The 25236-nt window shown below is 33.9% G+C and overlaps 1 protein-coding gene across 1 annotated transcript in view; it reads right to left on the reverse strand.

Moving 5' to 3' along the window:
• Pde8 (phosphodiesterase 8) overlaps positions 1-25236 on the reverse strand; it is a gene marked incomplete at its 5' end in the record, with an annotated part of 219937 nt that overhangs the window by 2087 nt on the left and 192614 nt on the right. The window contains 9 exons of the mRNA XM_088228743.1: positions 148-302; positions 1053-1186; positions 2498-2682; positions 4216-4432; positions 7418-7666; positions 8413-8505; positions 10267-10290; positions 13932-14111; positions 17234-17438. Coding sequence (XP_088084869.1) covers positions 148-302; positions 1053-1186; positions 2498-2682; positions 4216-4432; positions 7418-7666; positions 8413-8505; positions 10267-10290; positions 13932-14111; positions 17234-17438 — 1442 coding nt within the window. The remainder of the gene's footprint in view (positions 1-147; positions 303-1052; positions 1187-2497; positions 2683-4215; positions 4433-7417; positions 7667-8412; positions 8506-10266; positions 10291-13931; positions 14112-17233; positions 17439-25236) is intronic.

The following is a 25236-nucleotide window of genomic DNA, read 5'->3' on the forward strand; positions in this document are numbered from 1 at the left end:
AAACAAGTCATTTATATCTTAGTTTTGCCAGCGTAAAAATCAGTTATGTTTCCGATATTTAATGTTTTATAAAACTCTTATTTATTAAATATATTATATAGGGGATCAAATGATTTTAAGTAAAAAAATGTTTAGGAGAAGTTATACCATCCCAAGCTTGCATCATGTCTATGATAATGAAGTCTATGAAGCCAATTTGTGACCGAGGAATGGAGCAAGTCGCTCTGTCGAATACCGGCATCACAACGGGCAACTCTCTCGCCTTTTCTTCGTCTGTTTGGAGGAAATATTCTTCTGCTATTCTGAAAATTAAAAAAATAGTAGTTAAATTTTTCATACTGCACGGATAATTCAGAATTCATTATTATAATTAACGGTGATAACCTAAGTAGAAGAATTCGCTTATACATATGGAGCCAATATCAATTTGTAAATTGATGGCTGATTTGAGTACATACCTACTTAGGTAAATAAAATGTATTTAGGCACTATCCTGATAATTAAAAATACTTTTTTGTTTTTAAACATTGGCAACAATATAATAATAACAATTTCCTACTCAGACAGACACAATTCGAAAGAAATATGGTGTTGTCTTTGACCAAATATATCGTAAAATTATAATTACTATCATCGCCATAATCATTCCCCTTTCCGCACCCAGTGGTGCATGGGATACTACACAGGTAAACCGAATGCAGCGTATTTCAATCATCTGTTATACGAAGGTAATATGATCAGTCGTACGTTTCAGGTTCCAGTCCGGGAACAATAAAATATTGCAGTTTAAACAATATTTCACATCCAACCTCCCAGGAATCGAATCGAGGACCTCGAAAATGGTAGGCGAAGACGCCAACCACTACACTATGAGGCAGATTTAGCTACACTACATTTCCTTTTCAGGATTTTTACCTGAGAGTAGTCATCGAGTCAAATACGCTTGTCGAGGGTTCTGGTTCTATTTCACACACAGAACTATATTCTTCATTCGCATGAACATAGATAAAATATAAATGATTATCTTTCTTCATTTTTAAAATGCAACTAACCTTCTCGCCCATTCGATACAATATTTCACAGGTCTCGAAGGGTTTGAAACATCGGCACATTTGATCATCATTCTCTTGATTAGCACAACATTTTCCGGATGAGTCAGAGAGTTCAAATCCAATGATTGCATCTCCTAGAAAAATGAAGACAATTAGCATAAAGGAATAAAAGGCATGGTTAAAATTAGAATGACATATAATATGAGCCCATTACAAGTAAAGAACCAACTGACAAAATGGTCAAACTTTTATATTCAAAGTTTTAACTTGGAGCTTTTTGCCTATTTTTTTTTACTTAACTGTTTAGTTATTTTTAATTAACATATATGTTTTGTACACAGACAATCACGAAAAAAAGGTTTTTGGATTATACTGACTACAGAAATGTAATAAGTGATATGTTTACTTGACCTTATAATTAAATTTATATTTATTAATAGTTTATCAGTCAGTCTTCATCTGCAATGGGCTTATACAAGGTCTATTCAGAAAGTATGTTCCGTGTGACAATAATATTGACATATTCATAAAAAAAAAGTAGTGTTAAAATCTTTAGACCTTAAACTAATTTTCAACATAACTCCCACTTTTTTGAAGGTACTTGCACAGTACAAGCTTTTGAATTCACTCTTGATAAAAAGGTGCCTCCCTTTTCATAAAAGGGGAAGCTCACTTCGTTTGACCTTCAGTAAACTGTCTTACTCATCTTCTATTCATTTATTTTATTTATTAAAAACATTATATATGAGTTAGTTTATTGCAGAGACACAGTTTATAGTGACACAACCAGGAACATTAAATCATTTATCACATGTTTTCTGTACACCTAACAGATTCGTTGATGAATGTGGACTAGATTAATGTTCTTCGTATTAAGGAAATGAATTACAGATCTTATCTTACAAACGGCAGGATTTTCAATTTTATCCGGCATTTCAATTAAGCATAGATGCGTACCTACATCAGGCGCGTTCCGTACATACATACTGTGGAAACGGCGCATCCCTTGGAAATTGTAAAATATTATTTATTTTGGTATCAAAAAAATTATAAATATGAAAAAAATCTTCAAATTAATATTCCTTAAAATTCATATACAGAACATTCGAGCGCATGCGAACAAATTAACAAAATTCCAACATAAATTAAATTAAGAAATTTTCGTTTTTTGGTGGGTTTGTTCTGATAGTGTCTATTTCAATTTATGTTGGAATTTTGTTAGTTTGGATACATGTTTATTATTACAAACATTATTTTATATATTTTTGCTGTCTATTGTATGTGTCCATATTGTTATTCCTTTTTGTTTGTGTTGTTTTAATGATTATTATAATTTGTACATTGCAGCAATGCTATGACAAGAAATATAAACGGAATGTATTTCCGGGATATATATACCTCGTATATAAGATTGATCTATAAGGTTAAGTTAGATAATCACTTACGTCCATTCCAATTGCATCTTCTTTGCTGCCAGAGTTTGGTTTTGAACCGAATACATTGACGAATTTAGCAAGGTGCTCGAAATGGCGTGTCATTTCTGTTGCTAGAATCATATCGATAACAGTATGTCGAGCCGTTTTGTAATTTTCTCTATCCAAATTTCTGAAAATGTTAACTCTATCGTCATCTGAAATGCAGAAAAAAATACATGAATTTCAAAATACATCATATTATTTGCTAGAATGAAATTTATCTCGACAGAGGAGGAAAACATTTTTGAGAGGGGAATATGGAAGTCTAGGCATTTACAGGGCATACGACCTTTCGTTGGCTGGTTTAAGTGGCTACTTTACACACTGTGTAACATTCACAACTCTGTTTATGTTTGAACCTCGCCAAAATCAGAAATGTTTTCCTTCTCTGCCGCATTAAATTTCAATATCGGTAGCTCCCTAGGGAGTGTAATTCAGTCTTGTCTACAAACATATGGACACACTCAAAATATTCTTCACAGTATTAGTGGTTGTATTTGAGTACTTATGTATTAATTATTATTATGAAGGCCAAGTAAAATATTTTTTATTGTAAATTTACGTAAGAGGTTACTTTGCCTGATGGCACCTGTTAGAGGCGGTAATTATTTTTAACGGTTATTTTTCCGAAACTGTTTTTAAAAAAATCGCAGTTAAAAGCAGTGTGGGGGAAACCTGTAGCCAACTCCTCCCCCAGGATCGCACTATTTTTATTTCGTTTCATCCCATGCTTATGACCGCGACTTCTCATGCGAAATAAAAAAGTGAGATTTGCCCACGCTGATCTTAACTGTTATTTAGAAACCGTTTCAAAAATAGTTTAATTTGAGCAACGGTAACTATTACTGCAGCTCCATTTAAATAACCGAAACGCCCATCTCTAGTACCTATACAGTCACATAGTCGTGCATGAAACTAAAATAATAAAATATTTCTTCAGTATTTTCACCTTACTCTTATTACCCTGTGAAGGAATACAGCGATAGGTTATGATTGGGACCACAGCCATATTTCCCGGATCCCGCCTGCATATTCATAAAGACCCGACACTTTATCCATTCATTCCATACCGAAGGGTATCACACGGAAATATGTTTCCCGTTTGGGATGTTTCGGAATCACTCGAGCGCTTGTTATTAATTAGCACTGATCATTTTCGTTATTAATTAGCACTGATCATTCTCAAAATAAACATACTCGTTTTCATTGCAGTATTTCGGCTACGCCATAAATGTTTTATAAAACAATTTGGTTTGTTTTGGTTTTCACTGGGGTGGGTAACGCGCCAGGTATCCGACACATCATCTACAAAACCCAACATCTACAGTGCAAGCTCACATGTTCCCTCGACGTGGGCATGAAAAGTCAATCTGCTTTCATAGATGACCCCAAGATCTTTAATTGTCGAATCCATTGTGTATCTGTGATATAAAGTACTCAATGCTCTCGCGAAAGATAAATTTACGCATCAATATGCGTTCAAATTAATCACTCTCTAGTTGAACAGATCTAGAATACCGCCCCTGGTTGTAGTAATAACCCCATGACATGAACCCAGTATCCAACAAATATGGTTTTTATTATTATTTTTGCTCTCTTGTAAAATTCATTATGCCCGTTTTTGCCGCGTACCTTCAAATACGCATTCCGCTATTTCATTAGTAAAAAATAGGAGATTTCTTTCTTACTGATGGTCAGCTTAAACATGAGCGCCACGTGGTGGCTCTCCAGCACGGTGAGATCATTGTAAAGGACGGCCAGCGGGTGGCGCGAGTTGCAGAGGAAGGCGCTGGATGTGCCCGGGTGGTCGAGGTCGTGCGCGGCGGCCGCTATCAGTGCGCACACCTCGTCTATCGGGTCGAGCAGCGACTGCAGGCGCTCGCGCTTCAGGTAGCATGCCACGGCCTGTAGACAGAGACGATAGGGAAATATCACATACTACGTATACCGTTAAAAATATATAAAATGGATTTCAAATAATTAATTGTTTGTTCGAAATCAATATGGATATTGTGCAGAAATGTTCTCGTACATAAATTTAAAAAATAAATTTTATATATATACGTTGCTAGAAAAACGTGATATGTTCGGCCTTGGTAGTTGTGACGTCAAGATTCGTGACAATGTTCTAAAGACATTTGGATGGCCAGGATCAAATAAACATGAATCGCGACACATTAGAGGCGTGGCCAATGGAATGACCGTATTTTCGGGAATTCAAAATCACAAATTTAAAAATATTTTTTATGCGACTAATAATTACCAAAAACCTTTTTTTTCACTGGATAGTTTTTCATAGACCTTTATTAATTTAAAAATGTAAAAAAAACTTAAAGTTATACGGTATTGCTTATAATGTTACGCAGTTTGGTTTTTCGGGGCATTGAAAGCAGTAAATGTAAATGCTAAACATCGCGATTTTTTTATTTATTTAATAAACGCCTTGAGGGCTCATACAATTTACAGTTAAAAGTATATAGAAAATAACAAAAACAAACTCACAACTATTACACTTAACACGTAATTCATTATAAAAAGAAAAAAAAGAAAAAGGAAAAAGTGAAGATGAATGGAGAAACGCATTAAATAGGGCAGAATTGAGGGGATGGCCATTCGATAGATAAGATAGCTAATTTGATAGCAGCAGGAGTGGTGTGGAGCAAGTCCAACAGCTCAGCATAATTATTAGCTGTTCTGTGGATGGTTGCCAGGGGAGAATGGTGGTAAAGTTTGACCTATTGTACTCACACTGGAACATGTGTAGGAGTCTGCTGGTCCTTGTGGGTACACGGAAGTTTATCAGGGACAGTAGTTTTGGGCAATCTATTATGGTGCATATCACTTAGTGCAATAGAGTGAGATCAGCAATTGTCCTTCTGGCGGAGAGCGATGGTAACCTCAACTCAGACATCAACGTTTGGTAGCAAATTTAATTTATAGGTTTCCCCTTTTTGAACTGTATGCAGCGTAAAAACTTCCGCTGAACTCTTTCCAAGTTAAAAGAGTTGCAGTTGTACAAAGGGCTCCAGACTGACGATGCATATTCCAGTTGTGATCGGACCAGAGCGCAATACAGAGATTTCATAGAAACGATGCTACTGAAATTTGTCGTACTCCGGATAATGAAGCCCAGCATCTGCATAGCTTTTTTAGCAATTGTCATTCTATGGTGCGTAAAGGTTAGCTTTCCATCAAAAGTTACCCCGAGATCTCTGATTTATAGGACAGTAGTTTTTAGAGTGTCTTTTATAAACAAAGGTTTTTTTAAAGTAATTATTAGCGTCCATTAAAGCTTACAGTTTGTTTTCGCAATGTAATAAACTACATGTACGTAAATAAAAAAAATTGCGGATCTAAAAAGAGGGCACATGACCTCTAGAATTAATCTGGTGGAGGGGGTTTTCAATGTAGACAGACAGAATAATATCCGCAGCCAGTGGTGCATAGAGCATTGGAGCTCCAACAGCGGCGTATGTGGATTATTTTTATAACATGAAACACAAGATAATCAGTTTTATGCTTCAGGTACCGGTAGGCGAATTCACCAGCCAATGACAGATCATAAGCCCGGTAAATGTCCAAATTCTCTTCTCGAAAATGTTCTCTATCTCTGTTGTGACATATGTATATCAATGAGGAACTTTAGCCCTACGGGAAATTGGATACAAAAAATGATTTCTTGCGCGCGGTAAAGATTAGAGCATTAAATTGTCATCATCATCATCACCATTCCCTTTCCTCACCTAATGGTGCATAGGGAACTGCATTGGTACACCAATCGCAGCGCATCTTGATAATTTTTTTGTTTCATGAAGGTAATATGATCAGTCTTACGCTTCAGGTACCAGTCCAGGGACTATGAAATATTTTAGTGTGAAAACACCCCTTTAAATAAATATTTCACATCAACCTTGTCGGTAATTGAACCCGAGACCTCTTGCATGGCAGGCTAACGCGCTGACCATTACACCACGAGGCCGATTAAATTGTACAGTAAAATTTCTTAAAAATGTACGAAAAAAATTATAATAAATATTTTAATAAAAACGCATTACTTTGAATGAGGTCACTGGTTCATATGAACCAGCCAATGATCTGAGAGCTTCGAAGGATATCCGGTTTGGTCACCGTAAACGAACCAATCGGAAGAACTTCATAGAACAACCTCTGACGTCACACGCGGAGTTATTTCAAAGGTCTTGAGGCCCAATTACAGCGGTGAAACAGTGCACCCAAGCTTAAGAAAAATTATATTTAATTTAATCAATCAATCAAACCCAGAACCTTCCATGTGTAAGCCAAATTTATTATCCACTACACCACGGAGGTTGCAAAAATGTTTTTAAATTTATGTAATTCCCTAATCGTTTAATCTTTTCTTAAGCCTCTAATTTATGCATAAAACTGTGGCAGTTACTATTTATAATCGATAGAAATGAGTAAATGATAAATATAAACAAGGACTGTTTGTGTCCAGGTGGATGAAGAATACAGTTTAGTGCGTGAAATAGTACCAGAATTTCTGCACGAGTGTTTTTGACTCGATGCCTGTTCTCAGGTAAAATTTTTAAATAAGGAAATTGAGTAGAGATAAGTCCACATTGTTGTGTAGTGATTGACGTCTTTGCCTTCTACTCTCGAGGTCCTGGGTTCGATTCCTGCCAGGGCGGACGAGAAATATTGATTTTAAAGGTTTTTTGAACTTCAATATTTCATCGTTTCTGGATCGGCGCCGGAAGCGTAAGACTGATCACATTCATGTAGCGTATGATCGAGCTACGCTGAATTTCCACGTGCCCTTTGCACCGCTGAATGCGGAAAAGGAGATGATGAGTAAAGACTGCATGCTAAGGCTATGTGGATTATTGTTATAAAGTAAGTTTTAAGAACCTGCATGACGTCAGCTGCGTGGGTTGAGTTATGGTACGTGTTGGACACATGGTAGTTCATCTCCATCACGGTCAGCCAGTTGAGGAGTGTTCTCTCGTCACAGTCCAGAACGGAGCATACATTGAAGTGGGACATCAAGTTGATTCCCAGGTGAACCAGCGGTCTTCTTTTGGTCAAGTCTTCCAGACGGAAGATGTCGAAATCCCAATGAAGCGACGTCTCCAATAGGTCTCTTAATTGAACTGGCGCCTGTGTCGTAAAAATTCAATGAAATAATTAAGAGTGGCATGAGAAATTTTACAAACGAAGAAAATCACGAATCAAAGTTGGATAAGTGTTATTTTTTTGTGAAAATGTGTTCAAAATATAATAATGTTTTCTCTTCATACCTTCTATTAAAGCTCTGGATAGTTTAATGTCGGGAACGAACAAATGAGAGCATCGTAATCAGCATGTTTCAAACTAATATTGGAATATACAAATTTGCTACTAATTAATCAAACAGAAGAAGGAGTTTGCTTCCGTACACAAAGGGGTATTTTCTACTTTTACACAACAATTACTGCATTCAGAATAGGATAAGAACAGGGGATTACTGGTCCGTAATGTGATTCTTGCGCTACTAGAGGAAGATGGAATCGAGCAGGCGAGGTGCAAAACACATGTATTTCTGTCTTCTTTCAACTTCATGCCTTCAAAATAATGTTATTGAAATCAGTTTTCAAAGGCATCTTTTCAGAGAGCTCGTAAGTCTATAAGAAAAAATAAGCCCAAACATTTCATTATGAGGACTTAGCTTACCAATACCAAAACAAACCGATTCGGGCACTTGATAAAGCTGAAGCTTCGTGGTAGTGTTATTTGTGAAAGACTTACAAAATGTATGTATTTATAAGTGGTGGTAAAGCCGAACGGTGCAAGAACGATATCGCTGGAAGTTTTCCACACCTCTTGTTAAAGATTAATATGTTGAATGTAAAGGGAATCAAACTCACTTTGTGCTTAATATTTTGCCTGGAAGCTTGCGATCTAATGACGGTGGAATCGTTGCTACTTCTACGGGATGAAAGCACGTTAGTTGGACCTTGCTGCAATCAAAACAAAAACACACTCAAATAAAAGGAAACTGTTAATGAAAACTTTGCCCCTGAGGTCAGATTCAGTTTTCCATTGAAAGGATAAAGCGAAAATAAATCCAATCGATATTGCTTATTTTCGCAATTCCAAATTCTGTGAATTTTTCAAGAACAGAGAGCCTTTCGTCTGTTGTCAATAAAGCAAAGCCAAATATTTAAGTTCATCAAAAATTTATTTATAAATTATGTATTCATTTGTTAGGTAAATGTTATGGATATATAATACGATAATTAGAATTAACAATCAAGCAGGTATAAAACGTTAATTCATTCCTCAATCATGAACAATCAGATTGATATTTTACCCGAGAAAAACTAAAGAAACACTAAATAAATTTATAAAATAAAAATACACTGTAAAACACAAGTGTCGTGGAGGTGTTATATTTATTATGTTAGTTTAAACATTATTTGTTACATTAACAAAAGCGGTTATAGTTTGGCGACTATTAGTTTGTAGAATTGTTTAGCTAGTAGATGAATCAGTTAATTAAAGCTACGCTTTAGTATTTGAATATAAATGTGTGCGAGGTTTCATGGTGTAACTCACATGTGACATGGATTACATTTATGTATATAAGTAAATAGAAAAGGGGATAAAATGCACTAGACAATTATTAAAAATCAAAGAAGAAGAACACGGACATTCACATGTATAGGAAAAATAACATTTTAAAAGGGTAGAAAAAGTATGATGATGGTTCCGTCAATCCAAATCTGAAGAAGCTAAACACAGTATGATGATGCAACTACCGTCCAAATGCAGATATCATTTTAAAGTATGTTCAAAAGAACTACGAGACAATAATAATTACGAGTAATATGCAAAATGTAATTGTTTTAAGTGTTCATGCTTTGGAAAATCAATCAATAATAAAATGGTGTAAAATATATCATTTCTTATGTTTGAAAATGTCAAAAAAATAACTACCATAAAATGTGTTCTTATAAGACAAAAATAGTTATTGTTCCGAGTTGAGATGAACATTTTAGTGAAACGGAAGAAATATAAGTAAAACGTACTACTCGAGAGGCAATTTAAATTGTAGGAGTTAAAGCAACAAATTACTTGTTTTTTTTTACAATGTGACACTAGGTTGTGTTTTACAAAGTCGACAACATATTTTTAATGTAAGATTTGTTCTCTAAATACTTATTCTTCAGCCAATACAGTACATATGATAATTTTCGATTAATAGTCTTTCGCTTTAGGGAAAAAAAATATTCTAGAGAACACCTTTGTAATAATTATTTAATAGCGAATTTATCAGAAATAAAACCCGGCTTTACAACATAGCTTTAGAAATAAAATAAATGTGCATGCCTTTCAGGTAATCAAATGGCTAAGAAAAATTTCGGCGAAGTATTCGTGTTAAAAAAAACGATTGCGAAAGGTACGTTGTTTGCGCTAGTATTTTTCGAACAATAATAAAAAAAAACAAAAGCGCATGTAAAACAAAATGTGGAGTTTCATAAAGTATTGTCTTTTTGTCGTATGTTTTTTCATGAATGAAAGCAGTGACATTGAAATACTACATGTTGCATATTATGTTAACACCAACGATTTTGCGGGTGCCACGGCACATTTGGTTCTAGAAATAAAACTTTAAATAAGTCTGCATGTGGGCGTAAGAAGAAACACTAAGGTGCCTATAAGGCTACAAGCTATTTATCCATTGCCAAAAGATGACATACAATCTGCAAATGTCGTACCATCATAGAGTTTACTTGCTCCCTCTGTGAGAAAGGCACCGGCCATACACCAGAATGGAACAAAATAAAATGTCATCAGTCATTAGATACTGCCAACACGCGTCATCAAATTCAAGAATCGTCCATAAACATAGTCCTATCTGTGAGTGAGGTTTATGCGCGGCTACTAGAGATGGTAAAACACTGTTATTTTAAAACGATTATTCTTTGAAAATACCTGGGACCGTTTTCAAACTGGTACTGCAAATAAAAACTAGTAAATATACTGTTTCCAAAAATAACAGTCTAAAGGTGCGTAGCTCCTTTCCCCGTGGAAACGAAAAATGAGTCTGGATATGTGAAACTGTTTCATTAGAAAAAAAACAGTTATCAGTTTTTAGAGCAGGGTGGCAAAACCGTGTCTATCCTCCCCCCCACGAAAATAAAAACTAACCAGGGTACGTGAAACTGTTTCATAAATAACAGTTTCATAATTAACAGGCTAGTAACAAGTAACAATTTAATTAACTTTTGTGAAATCGTTCCAGCAGTTGTTTGTACTAGATTTTTTGCACACGCTGCTCTAAACAATTATTTTGTTACAGTTTCAGGAAACAGTTTTATTTACGAAACAGTAACCGTTACAGCTACTCTTTTTAAATAACCGAAACGCCATCTCCTGTGGCTACCACTCATAGACATGCCATAATGAGAAATTTTAGATATTTCAAAATGCGAACAACTCACTTGTGCTGGTCATCTTGCATAACAAGATCTGATATTTACTGACGCTTTTCATCTTGTATTGCTTCCCTCTATAAATTATTCATGATGAGATCATTTTCGCCGACAGTTAATTTATTCTTTCAATATACACCTGTTGTTTTGTTGTCAACTTTATGTAGGTCTCCAAATGATAGCAAAACACGAAATATTATGGCATCTCCATAAGCAGTAACCGATTATACCTCCTGGTTATCCCATTCAAATCATTATTTTAAGACATGCACCAATTAATTACCTTTATAACCGAATTCCTTGCCAACAGTTGTCACATGTGTTCGAAGATAAATGTGTAGAAAAATGAAGAATTTATAAAAATAAAAAAAATACCGTAAGAACTACATTTTATTTGCATCCTCTTTCTTCTCCAATTGTCAGTGAGAGATTGTCACCATAAAAACTGGAAATATATCCCGTGAAATTGTATAAAATGAAAAAGTAACAAATGATTTGAAAGACAAATAATAATGTTATGCATAAGATAAAAATTTGTTGAAAAAAAGCTTCGATTATTAAAATAAAAGAGTAGCAAGATAAATGCATCAAAAATACCCAATCGAAAAAAGGGAAGCGAGTGATCATAAGGGAGAGAAAAATATTATAGCGGGAGTAAAAATATTTGAAAAATGAAAGGAAATTATAGTTCACGTTTTTTACAATACGATTGGAATACTCATATCCAAACAATGAAGTCTGTTGAAAAATATCTCCACTCGTTGCTAAGCATTTTATAGCAATCTTCGGTGCACATTTTTACTATAAAGGTTAAACCACACTAGAGAAACATGAAATATTCCCTTCTCTGCTATGTTTGTTTTATCTAAAGATAAAACAAACAGCACTACAGCTGCGCTGCACGCGCGGCGCTCCATACAACATTTTGTCGCGTAGAGTCGTTAAAGTGCAGTGAAGCTGTAGTGCAATTTAACCTTAAATAATAACGCGACACACCATTGATTATGTGATACATCTGGTGAAACCTTCCCATCATAAGCCTGACAAAATATATAAGCATATGAAGTGAAATGTCATATTTCTCGTCGAGCTACAAACCTAATAAGCCAACACAGATTAAAAGATAAATATCACCAGTATAATCAAGTCCTAGATGATTTTCTTTATTATTACAAAATATAGCAAATATTTATAATTGTATTATTTGTAAATAATAATGAGGAAAAGGGGAAATCGGACATATTTTTTTTTCTTACGAGCGGTAGATCATTTAATTGTACGGCGAAGTTTCTCTAAAATGTATAAAAAAAAAAAAAATGATTTTGATAAAAATGAACTACTTCGAACGACGTCACTAGTTCTCTGAAACCAACCAATGACAGAGTGTTGCGATACATTTCCGGTTACCGGGAAGCCAACCCACGAATCAGGACAACTCACCGTAGAGAACTTGTGACGTCAGAAACGGAGAAATTTCAAAATCACAAAACATAGCGCTGATAAAACGTTACATGAAAATATTTTTAGGAAAATTTTGACTCAGTATGAGAGTTTATTAACAAATAATTATTTTTAAAACAAACCACTGAACACCCTCACTGAAAACCGCAAAAAGTTTGTATTTGTACATTTCTGATAATTGTTTCTTAAATGAGAAAATCGTCGATCGAATTGAGGTGACTACTTGTTATTTAAAATACCTGCTTATCTCACATAAAAAAATGGAAGGAAAACAATATTCGATTCATATCAAGCAACATATTACAAAAAAGAAATGTAATCGTGGTAAGTACATAAGTTTTAAGAGAATTGCGTTCCAAAAACGGTCGCCTGAAAGTTCTACTTAAGGATGCGAACCCTCAAATTCAATCCACAAAAATAATCACATAAATTTCGAAAATTAACTTTTAAATTAAAAATACTGAATGGTTTACTACAATTCACACGTATTTAGGTACACAATACAACAGGGTTTTAAGGGGGTTCTCTGGTTTGATGGGTTCAAAAAATCGTTTTTTTTTGTTGCATAAATTGTTTCCTTAATATATCCAGAATTCGAAGCCATTATAAAGATACAGCAGTTAGGAAAAGCTGGTATTTGGAGCGCTGGCGCTGGTATGAGTTGTAACTGTACTTGAAACTTCAAACGTGTTTTTCTCAATTCTATGTTTTTAAAAGTTTCCTCCATCATATCTTAAGAACTGCTTGGCCGATTCACTTCAAATTTAAAGGATCGACTCAACATATATAGACGCACTATTATCACCTCAAAATTTAAAATATTTTCATATTTTTTTAACAAAAAGTTGACAAATATACATGAAATTCGAAATTTTTTGTTCCGAAGTCTGTCAAAAACCCAATTTTCAAAATTTTCTTTTCATAATAGTCCTTTCCCTAGATATAAGCTTACATATTAAAACACCGCCAATTTTTTTAGTTTCAAATAAGCCAATCAGCTGATTTTGTGGAGGGAGTGAGCTTCCATTTTTTCTAGTGAGGTGTCTTCAGACCGCTATAACTTTTGTTGTAATTAATATTTTTAGCTAAAAATTTATGTGTATACTTTTAAAACCCTTATAAATAAATGATATAAACTCCAAAGTTCTATCTTTTTATTGGCTCTCACAAAAAATCCCTAAAAAAGCTTAAAAATCCGACCGTCAAATCAGAGAACCCCATAAATAAAAACGTTTTTACTTGTATTTACGGGTTAAACACATTATCTTAGATGTTCACGATCAACCGCAGATAGTCGAATTAATTTGCTCAAAATAATTTGAGTTCTATTAATAATATACTTTATGTTAGTACAAGCGCCAGGCGACCGCTTTTCAGAAAAATCATACTGCAAGTAAATTCGTGTAAGGAGAATCGATTTTGTACACAGGAAGTTTTACATTCCGCATGACAGGTCCAAAGCCAAACACAAGGAGTGAAATCCTTACCGACAGGAGTGCTCCGATGAGGTCATTGGCCACGGGGTCATCGGGTCTGAGGCGGTGGTCATCTACCCTCAGATGTGGGGAGTACAGCTCAGTAGTGCGTAGGACATCCACGGCTCGGTCTATCAACATCACGGTCTGAGGATTGGCACCCTCTTGGGCCGAACTGAGGAGTGTGATGACCTGATAACACCAATTAATCTAGAATATAAAACAAGCTATGGTTTCCTAAGAACAGTGCCGTCATCCAGCGGCCGTCGTGTATCGGCAGAACACGTCATTAAAACGTTGTCGGTTCAAACAAGATAGTGCAAGGTCCCGATTGAGATAGAAAGGTAACACATTTATCTTCAATCGCCTATAAAGTTATATAGAATTTTCTGTACATTAATGTGTATATTTATATGAAAATTTGAATGAATATTCAATTTAGTAATTATGAATATTCAATTTTTCGTAAAGAAATTTCGATTTTACCATAAAGACAATTGAAGATAACTCTGTTAACTTTCCATTGTAATCGGGGCCCAGGTTTCCTAGAGAGCGTTGATATGTAAGCAGAGCGTCAAACAACGGTGTCGTTATTTGCAGGACAGCCGTCATAGCGGTACAAACAGTTTTGGAACGTTTTTTCTCGTGTAGCGGTGGAACATTTTTGTGTCTAAATATGAGTGCAAATATGATTTGGACTAGGTATCAAAAATGACAGCATATGGATTTATTTTGTAAGAAAATCATGAAATATTTGAGGTTTGCTTAAACTTGAAATACGAACTTTGTAACATGATTTTTAAATATCTCGCTCTCCTCCAGATGATTTTTGTCTCGATTGTCAATTTTCTGCAGCAGCACGTCTCAGTTTTATTAAAATTAAATTAAAATATTACAACAGAGATGAAGAAGTTTTAAAGAAGGCAATATAGTAGTCTGGGCATCACAAGGCTTATGCCTTGTCATTAGATGATATTAGTTGCTACTTTACACACTGTGTAACATTCACCATTCGGCCCATATTTGAACATCTATACTACTTCAATTCTTTCATCTGTTGATGTTTCTATATTGCCTTCTTTAAAACGTTCTTCATCTCTGTTGTAATATGTTAATGTTAACAGCTCCCCAGGGAGTTGAATCCAGTCCTTGTCTACAAAAATTTGAACAAGATCAAAATATTGTTGAAAAATAAAATTAGGTGATCACGGCCGCTAGATGACGACACTGTTCTCCTAAGGTTAACAATAGTTGACATCTCTGGTCACCGTTAAGACGGTCGTCTTGTTACATTCACCGCTAGATAACGGCACCACTTTCTTAGGAAACCATAGCTTTAGTGAACACAAAAAAGTTCGTTAGGTATTAATGAACATTTGTGAAATTATATTTTTTTTCACTGGAATTTATTGTGATGTGAATGAATTCAGGTGTTTTTTTTCTGTGAGGAGTGTATGAAGTCAATTAGACGTATGATTAAAGATAGGATTACATTGCTGTGTTGTGTTGTGGAGTGGTATGGTGTGTTGAGGGTTTATTTTTCGTTTTTATTTATCGTCTATCGTGTTTTCTTAGCTCTCTTGAAGTGATTACGTAACTGTGAACAGTGACTCAATGCGTTAAGGAGACGTTTTAAGAAACATATTGCTGTGGTGTGTTGTGACGCGCCATAACCCCCCTCCGTGACTCTGGCGCAGACTAAAAATCATTGAATCGGGACTGCATCGTGGCGCGCCACGACAAACTACACTAGAACAATGTAATTGTTTATGTAATATTCGTTTCGTTTTCTTTCGCTTTACGTATTTCTTTTGTAAAAAAATGTAATTTATTAACCCTTCAATGCTAATTTCTAATTCTAACTAAAAACATATTTTTATATATGTTTTTTGATGCAAATACTGGTAAAAATAATGAAAAAAAAAGATATTTTTTTCCAGTTTTAATTTGATATTTTAGTTTGTGTGGACAATATGCTACATCGGGCATTAAATGCTTAAACAATACAAAAATGTAAGGAAAACAAGAAGTAACGATTCTCATGAAAATATTTTTATATAATAATGAAAGTTGTGAAAAAAACCTTTTTGAAAAAAACACAGAAATAACCCAATGAACTTTAGCTAAATTACACGTTTGACAGAATACGTGCAACTGACTTTTTGTTCCAAATTTTACCCTGGTGGCGACTTTAAAAAAAAAATTATAATGGTTAAAATGACTCGCTTACAGTCTGTATTGAATGCCGCAGCGAGACTTATTTTTGGAATCTCTAAGTTCAGTCATATCACTCCACTAATTCGGGAATTACACTGGCTACGTTTACCACAGAGGGTGGAATACAAACTCTGTTGGCTTATGTATAAGTCACTGCACAACTCTGTTCCAGAATATCTAAGGGAACTCTGCATTCCAGATGAACTCGCTGACAGACGTCTTACGCTTAGATCAGCTACATCAACGTCAAAGAAAAAGTTATTATACATCTACGTAAACAGCGCACTAAATTTTGTGAATGCGCATTTGCGGTCGCAGGCCCTATGGCATGGAATGCTCTCCCAGCAGAAGTGCGAGGCTGTAAAAGTGAAGTGATGTTTCGGAAAAAACTTAAAACCCACTTGTTCTCTAAATCATTTGAATAAATTCTTAGCATGTGGTGACAAAGTACATTATTTTTTTTAAATTAAAAAGTTGAATAAAACATTTAAGTTTGTAAGTGAAAATTCTTGATGGAAGTTCATTGTAATTTATTATATAAATAAAACACGAGTGATACTTTAACCCACAAATTTGGGATATCCAGTGACCGGTTTCATCGCTTTCGCGACATCTTCGAGACTGGTATCTTTATTAAAGAGTTAAATGTATTTATACAAACCAGAGGTAATGATAGATAATTCAAAGTTATATGTAAGTAAGTAAGCGATGAAACCGGTCACTGGATATTCCAAATTTGTGGATTAAAGTATCACTCGTGTTTTATTTATATAATAAAATAAAAAGTTGAAATTAAATTTATATCTTTATATAATAACTTTGTAAAGCGCCCTTGAGGTTTTATATTACGAAAATGGCGCTAGATAAGTTATCCATAATTATTATTATTAAAGTATGAACACAATATAATAAACTAGTCGCCGAGTGATAAACATGTTCGAAATCACTTTTATACACCGATTATCGGAATGTAACAGATCGTCTAAAAAAAACATTCTGACCATACAAAATACACAGAAGCGATCGGTGTCAGATATTTCCCTAACATGCCACTCCACAACGCAACATAACGATGTGATCCCGCCCGTAGTCCGTACCTTGGTGATGGGGGCCTCCAGGGGCAGCCCCTGCAGCTTGGCCAGCGAGGCGCGCCGGTACCCGTCCGAGCCCACAGAGCGCACGTCGAGCGAGGCGCGCCGCACGGAGTGCAGGGAGCCGCGGGCCTCGCCCCACCCCGGGGCGGGGGGCGCGGAACTGGGCGGCGGGCTGGACTCGGACACGAACACGAAGTGGGTGGTGTTCCTGCAATTATGCTACTGTCTAAATTACTGGAATCTACATAAGTATTATTCTATTGATATTCAAACACGGGCAAAATGGTAAATGTTACAGTGTGTGCTGTGACCCTGTAAATGCCCAGACTTTCATATTCCCTTCTCTAAAATGTTATCTATCTCTGTTGGAATGTGTTTATTAATCATGTATATAGTGTAGGCCCTGTTGTCCACAGTAAACTTAATGGTAAAACATATTCAAAAGGTGCATATATAATACTAGCCACGCTTCGCTGTGGCTTTGTCTGATATTAATTATAAGTGGAATAACAGAAAACACATTGCTTGATTTAATACCTTAATTTGTTGCGACTATGCAGCAGAGTATAAGGAAATGCAATATTCTGTAAAATTTTTGAGTCAATCCATTGATTACTTTCCGAAATTTGCGGCCACAAACATACGGAATATATTTTTTTATAGATACATATATAATAAAGATAATTTCTTCAAGATTTAGTTGTCATTTGCTTATTTTTATTTTATTTTATTTATTTAGGGAAAACAACAGTTGTTATATAAGAATACAAAATGTAAAAAATAGTACATACATCCAGTTAAAGTTTTTCACAAGTATAATGAGAGAACATGTTACACAGTAAAGAGAAAAATAATATATTACATAAGACATGAGAAAAAAAAGAGCTCGTAAGAAGGTTAAGGGATGAGGAAATCGAGTAGAGGAGTGGAGGAGAGGGATTTTCATAATATAGTTGACCAATTCAAATTTTTGATTTATTAAAATAAACATATTTAAAGGAACATAAACTTATTACACTGACAAATGTTTCATTTTACAGTGTTTCAAATTTTTTTTTTTAAGTCACAATATTTTATATTAAAAATATCTAAATGGGGACAAAGTAATTTGGAGCAGCTACGATAAATAAACGAGTTGTGCTGCAGTTTATTACTACTTCAGAATTTGACGCTAGTAAGTTTGGGGATAGTATTATAAAACTACGAAACTGAAAAGTTTAAAACCTTTTAAGGCCTTCTATCGAAATCTGTTGACCTTTTTGTACTGATTAGTCATTTTATTATTTTATTTACCTACCTACCAAGCGCGCGTGGTTCTGGTAGCATTATATCGAGTGACAGATTCTTCTCTATTATCGGCTTTTCGATCGCTCCGAACAACAATACATTGTGAGGCCCAAAGGCTTGAAATTTGAAGAGTCTAAGATTTCAAATAACCGAGACCCAGATTTAGATAAAACTATAAATAAAATTCCTTGGTTAAGTTTTACTTTAACAATACTTTGAGTATGTTGTTTGTAGACAGACTGGATTTCACGGACTAGAGGGTCGTAAAGATCTAAATTTATTGCAACAGAGAGGGAAGACATTTTTGAGAAGGCAATATGGAAGTCTGGGCATTTACAGGGCTTATGAGCTGTCACTAGCTGGTTTACTGACACTGCGTGATCACTGATATTTTTGGAGACTCGTTAGGCATTTTAAAGAGGAGGGTTTTTCAATTACTGTTGCTCTTAATACTTTTTATATACACCTGCCAATTGCTTTCATTTCGTTCATGTTTTAAGTTTCTTTCTAAACATTAGTTTTTTCATGGTATTTTTAAAAATTTCTTCATGATTTTTGTAACTCGCATGTTGTGGACAGATACACTAGCCAAGTTATATTATGTGTTTATGTTAGTGTTATTATTAATTATTTATTGAATGAAAACAAAAAAAAACAAAATGAGAGCTTAAGGTCGTATATTTATTTTATTGGTTCTTTTACAATTTATGTATTACTTTTTTTACATTAAAGATAATGTTCCCTCACTCCCGTGTCGACGGATACATTTGATATAATTTTCAAAAACAAGCCTTAAAAAAAAAAAATTCTTCAAATTAAATCATAATATCAAATACTTACAAAACATAATAAAAACACCCAAAACTCACCAATAAAAACACTAAGTAAAAACATATTTCTGCCTATTCAGCCTGATCTATACTGCCGTCATAAGAAAGAAGGACGTTTCTACAAAAAACGGAGAAAATAAATATTTTGTAACTCGGAGATTAAAAAATTCGCTGTGTGAAAAATACTACAAAAAATAAGAATTTTATTTTGCGACAGTATGTATTATGGTTTGTTCTAACGGAATATATAAATTAATTTTAATAAATTTCACGTTACATATTTAAAAATTAACGTTTTCATCTTCTTTTTATTAAAAAAAATACAAGAAAATATGTTATACTTCAATGAAAAAACTTTTCTAGCTAGAAACGCCCCTTTTATTTAGTAAAAACGAGTAGGTACATTCATATCAGATGTTTTTAAAAACGGAATAGAAGAAAAAATAAGTATTTTAATCAGTCTTTAATAATTATATAAGTCAGAACAGCCTTTTATATTTAGTAATCTTCAAGACTTTTTGCAGTTAAGTCTCATTTATTGGTGAAAGTAATAGAGTTGTTGTTATTTTAGAAAGATAGATGTATTTTAAGTAGATGCGTATTTTTTTCCTGATTTCGAATATGTATTCAACTAATTTTCGAAAAAATGTTAGATGCGTCCTCCTTTCTTATGACGGCAGTATTCATCAATCCGTGCGCATCCCACCTTCATTAACCATTTCTTAGTGACAGTATTTACTAATGATCTTTATGGACAATGGAAGCAGGTTCTACACTTTAATGGAAAAGTAGACCAATCCTCTTTGACCGAAAGTTGTGTTAATTTTCGATTGTTTTTTGCAGCATCAGGGTGAATTGTTTACTAACTGTAGAAATTGTGTGTTTGGTCTCATGAGAGGTATTGAATAATTTTTGTATGCATATATTAGTAAAAAGTAAAGTATTACATGGATCAGATCAGATAATGTTACAAGATCTTGTGCGAGATTTGATCCAATTAATATTGTGTTGTGTACATTGGGTGAAATATGTTGTCTAGTTCAGAAAAATTAGAACACGTGTGATTTTTCAATAAATATTTAAACCAAGATCTGCGCGCGCATCCCACGCATACGATACTGTTAACTATCAATTTTAACAGTCAACACGTATTAATTTGCTGTTGCATGTATAATTTTATTTACTCTCGGTCTTATTTGTTTCGCTGCATTTTTTTAAACGTTCTTTTCTGGAAATACTAATTTTTAATAAGGATCACGACGTATGTTATTTTTTTAAAGATGTTGATCGCAGAATAATTTATTTTTACTTGTCAGTAAGAAGTCGCGTCGTCACAAGATTGCTCGTTTTTTCAAATGTGAAACTGTCCGTCATCTGTAATGACGTTGAAAAATTTTACATTACATTACATTTTTTTTGCACCACAACAGGCCAGGAGGCCTAATTACAGTGGTGAATTACATCACAGAGCACCCAGGCTTGAGAAAAATCACATTTTAATTTTTTGTGTTCTCACCGGGAATCGAACCCGAAACCTTCCGTGCGTGAGTCAAGCGTCTTGACCACTACACCACGGAGGGCGCCAAGGTTACGTACTGCGCATGCTTACGAAGTGTTCAATTTCAGAAATTGCCTAATGAAAAACAGCGCAAGATATTATGCAAGATCTTTTACCATTTTCTGACCCGTGTAATACGAGCTATATAACGTTTTTTCCTACGAATCTATTGAAATTGTATAAACGATTTTTTTTTAAAGTTAAAAGTTCGTTGAAAGTTTTACTTAAAAACACCTCCGTTTGAATTCTTTGTTGAAATTCAGAGCTCGAAGTTATAACAAAGCATTATTTTGATAAAGCAAGTTTTGCGCTATGTGCAAAATGTACCAATGCAAAGCGTTTGGAAGTTTGAAATATAAATCCCGAGAATTCAACACCACAGTAGGGAAATACTAGGAGAAGGTTGAGAAGAAAAGGGCTAAGCAGTTATGTGACTATAATAATGTACAGAAGTTGAAAACAAATGAAGTGTAGCAGCCACTGGCGGCTCCTGACGGAAAACATTGGCAGTGCATTTCTTTACATTTTGTCAACTTGTATATTAAGTTTTATAATATTATAATAATATGATAGGTCTGACGTGATAAACGAGCAATAGTATGACAGCCCGCGCATCGGAACTAGAAACGCTAAATGCGCCCAACATAATACGCACGTCATAGGTAACTAAATTCGTACTAATATCATGTCATTACGCATGTTCAAAGTGATATTACAAACGAATTTCAAACTTCAAATCTGCGCATGCGTTGGCAATGCCCGAAATATGTATAGTATCTTCTCCCTCTAACGCACAATTCATCGGTATGAAGCATTGTCTGTCTCGCTCAAATGACGATTTTAGGAGATTTATGGTATATTTTATACAAATTCAGGGCAAAGGATTGTGCAGAACAGAATATGCACTGAAACGATTGCGCATGCGTGGACAAGATGAGAAAATCATCCGCTAGAGTTGATTTCGCTAGTTCTTTTGGCGCTAGTTTTGAATATTATGATGTTTGCGAGTATAATATTGCAACAAATCCCTGTTTCTTTGTACCTACCAATAACATATTTTTACTATCAATAAAATTACTAATTTATTTGCACACACTTTTACTTGGCAGTGCACCGCACTTTTGCACATACTAAGGAACCGCCTCTGGTAGCAGCTAAGAAGTGAAACTTAGGAAAGAAAGTATCATTCTAGGTGAAATCGGAAGTTAGTGCAGACGGTCTTTAGTTCTAAAGTTAAAGTTCTAAATTCACAATACTCGTATATACAATCTTCACCCTGTAGCTACCGTTGTAGAGGGGTGTGGTGTCGAAGATCATAAAAGTGCTGTTATTTTGTACATCCAATAAAAATAAACAAATAAAGCGCACTGGAAAATTATTATTTTTGTCAGCGGAATAATAATTTTTAGATTAATTTTAGACACCAAACGACTGGACACCCGGAATGCGAATGGTTGGTAGATACATAACATAATAAAATGGCTAATCAGTAAAAAAGGTCAACACACCTTCATTATTATTAATTATTATTATTATTTATTTATTATACAGGATGTTCTTTAAACCCTGTCACATTTGAAACCACAATGATAAGTTTGAGCAAGAAGACATATTAGCATATAAAAATATATTTTTTAAATAAAATATTTTAAAAAAAAACAAATAGTTGCTTACTTCTGCAGGGGAGAAGCGAGGGAAGCGCGGCGCAGTATCAGACTCCTTCTTCCCCGCTCCTCGTTTCTCCCCTGCAGAAGTAAGCAACAATTTGCTTTTTTTTATATTTAATTTTCAGAAATTTTATTCGTCCTAAAAAATAATTGAATGTGCCAATATGCCTTCTTGCTCATACTTATCATCGTAGTTTCGGATGTGACAGGGTTTAATGAATACCCTGTATTTATTAAAAGAAAACAACAGCCATTGTAACAAAAAAATACAATATTTAGAAATAAACCAAAATGATGGTTTTCTATATATAAGTAAATACAATAGAAACAAAAATAAGGAAAAAATCGTACCCGTGAAAAGTCATTCGTATAATTCCACTTGTAAAAAAATAACTCTTTGTCAGCCACGCTAGTTTAACGAATTTACCTTTTACATACATTTTTTTCCAAGTAATTTTAGTCAAAATCTAGGGCAGAAAAGTGCGTGCAATCAATAAATATACACGATTTCTCCACTCCTCCCTCAATGCTTCCGTTACAATTTTATTGGGAGGAAAAAAAACAATATTTTAAAATAAAACATTACAGATATAAACAAAGTAATTAAACATTACTCCTCATGATATAGAAAACAGAAATAAAAATACGTACAGATACGAGAGTTTTTTAAAAAAATATTAGCGATAAAAAAACAATAGCGTAACTATTATTTGCCTTTGACGTAAGTTTTATTTTTTCATCAAACTGGCTCTAATGGGCAAGACACACCCCTGCAAGACGAACGCATCTGGTACTTTTTACATCAAGTTGCGGCGCTGCGCTTGCATTGTATGGAGTTATTTTCTAAGCTTATAGTGTAGTAGCTACTTAAAAGAAAAAATGATGGCTTACTATCCCTCGAGAGATCTCGAGAGAAGTTTTAAGACAAACGATTGCAAAAAGGATTTTCAGAGCTTAAATATTATGCTTTTCCCATAGGTAACAAATTTCCGGTAGTTAAATGGCATATTTTTTCCGTAGGTTTATAAACAAGGCTTTCCCATTAATAGTAAGTATCATAACAATCATTTTCCACTAGAGGAATATTTTTTGTACCTTAAAGCTGAAATGCTGGAAGTCACATTTGGTAAATTGTTCAAGAGACCGGTTTGAAGTTGTAAAACTGAATCAAATGTATCTCTCGAATTAAAAACACAATTTATTGCTGTTTTTTTTGGATTTGTAGGCATTGCGAAAAAACATTTCAAGTATGGACTATCAAACAACTATGCGACTTCAATGTTTTTCGTTTCGTTTTTCTATCCGCCCGGCTCGCGTTCGAATTCTTCCTCGGACTTTAGTATAAAAAGTAATGTAGAGTATTGAATGAAAAAAATGTAAACTTAAAATATTAGAAATCAAATACTGATTTGAGTCTACTGAACACTTTTTTTCATTTTTACAAATATAAAAAATATAAAAACAAAAATTTCGTGACAATTGACACGAAAAATAATTAAATACAATAAAAATCATAGCTAAAAATAATGGATTTGGTGAAAAGACCATTGATAAAACAATAAACGGAAAAACATATAAAAATAGTATTAACTCAATGTATCCTCGTATCAAAAGTCAATTAATGAACAAGTTTGCTTGCATAGAATTTTCAGGTCCAATTTCTGATTCCGATTTCCAATGTTTTAAAACGATATGGAATAAACGTAGCCTTCAAAACAAATAATAATAACGGAGCTATTTTAAAAAACTTAAAAGATAAGCTAAATATTTTTAAAACAACGGAATTTACAAACTGGAATATAACGACTGTAATGCAATTTACGTGGGGCAAACTGGGCGCTCTTTCTTAAAAAATAAAAAACGAGATTCTCAATTTGCCAATCACTTAATTGAAAAATATCATAAAATTCACATCTCAAATAAATCAATTCCATTACATGTTGAAAGCAAAGGGCGTAAACTTAATATACTCGAACAATTGGAAATGAATAAATATCTTAATAATCCCAATTTTAAAATAATAAATTAACAAACCAACCTAATATCTTCAGCACTATTAAACATATTTAAATAGACTGTTATTCTTCACTTTGTTCTTTTTTGTACACGCTTATATGACGCGTAATTAATAGATGAATCATGTTACAATTTCATTGATATATTTTGATATGAACTCTTAAAAATAAAAATATTGTATGATAATACATTTATGTTTATATAAATTTCTTCATAATATTTCAACCATGTTTTAAAATTAAAATAAACAACAACCTATTATAATATTTTGATATTTTTTCGACAACAATTATCTAATGTTATGAAACTATAAAGCTTCATTAATTATCTCACAATACATACTTGTATGTCAATAAATACTTACTTTGTTATATTTTTCCCGAAATTCAAATAAAAATACCTAAATTCCCCATTACCTATTAAACACCTTTTCCCTCAATTATGATTAATGTACATGCTACAGTTCATAAGATTATTTTTATTTTCTACATAAGTACCTTGAATTATATAACTATTTAAGGACATTCAATCCATATAATCTTCACATTCGTTTGAAAATGCCCTAAGAAGGCGAAACAATTGTCACGAAATTTTTGTTTTTTATATTTGTAAAAATAAAATAAAGTGTTCAGTAGACTCAAATCAGTG

Source organism: Micrasema longulum, unplaced genomic scaffold (assembly GCF_059751315.1).
Source record: "Micrasema longulum isolate JH-2025_06_02 unplaced genomic scaffold, ASM5975131v1 h1tg000607l, whole genome shotgun sequence".
Taxonomy (NCBI): Eukaryota; Metazoa; Arthropoda; class Insecta; order Trichoptera; family Brachycentridae; genus Micrasema; species Micrasema longulum.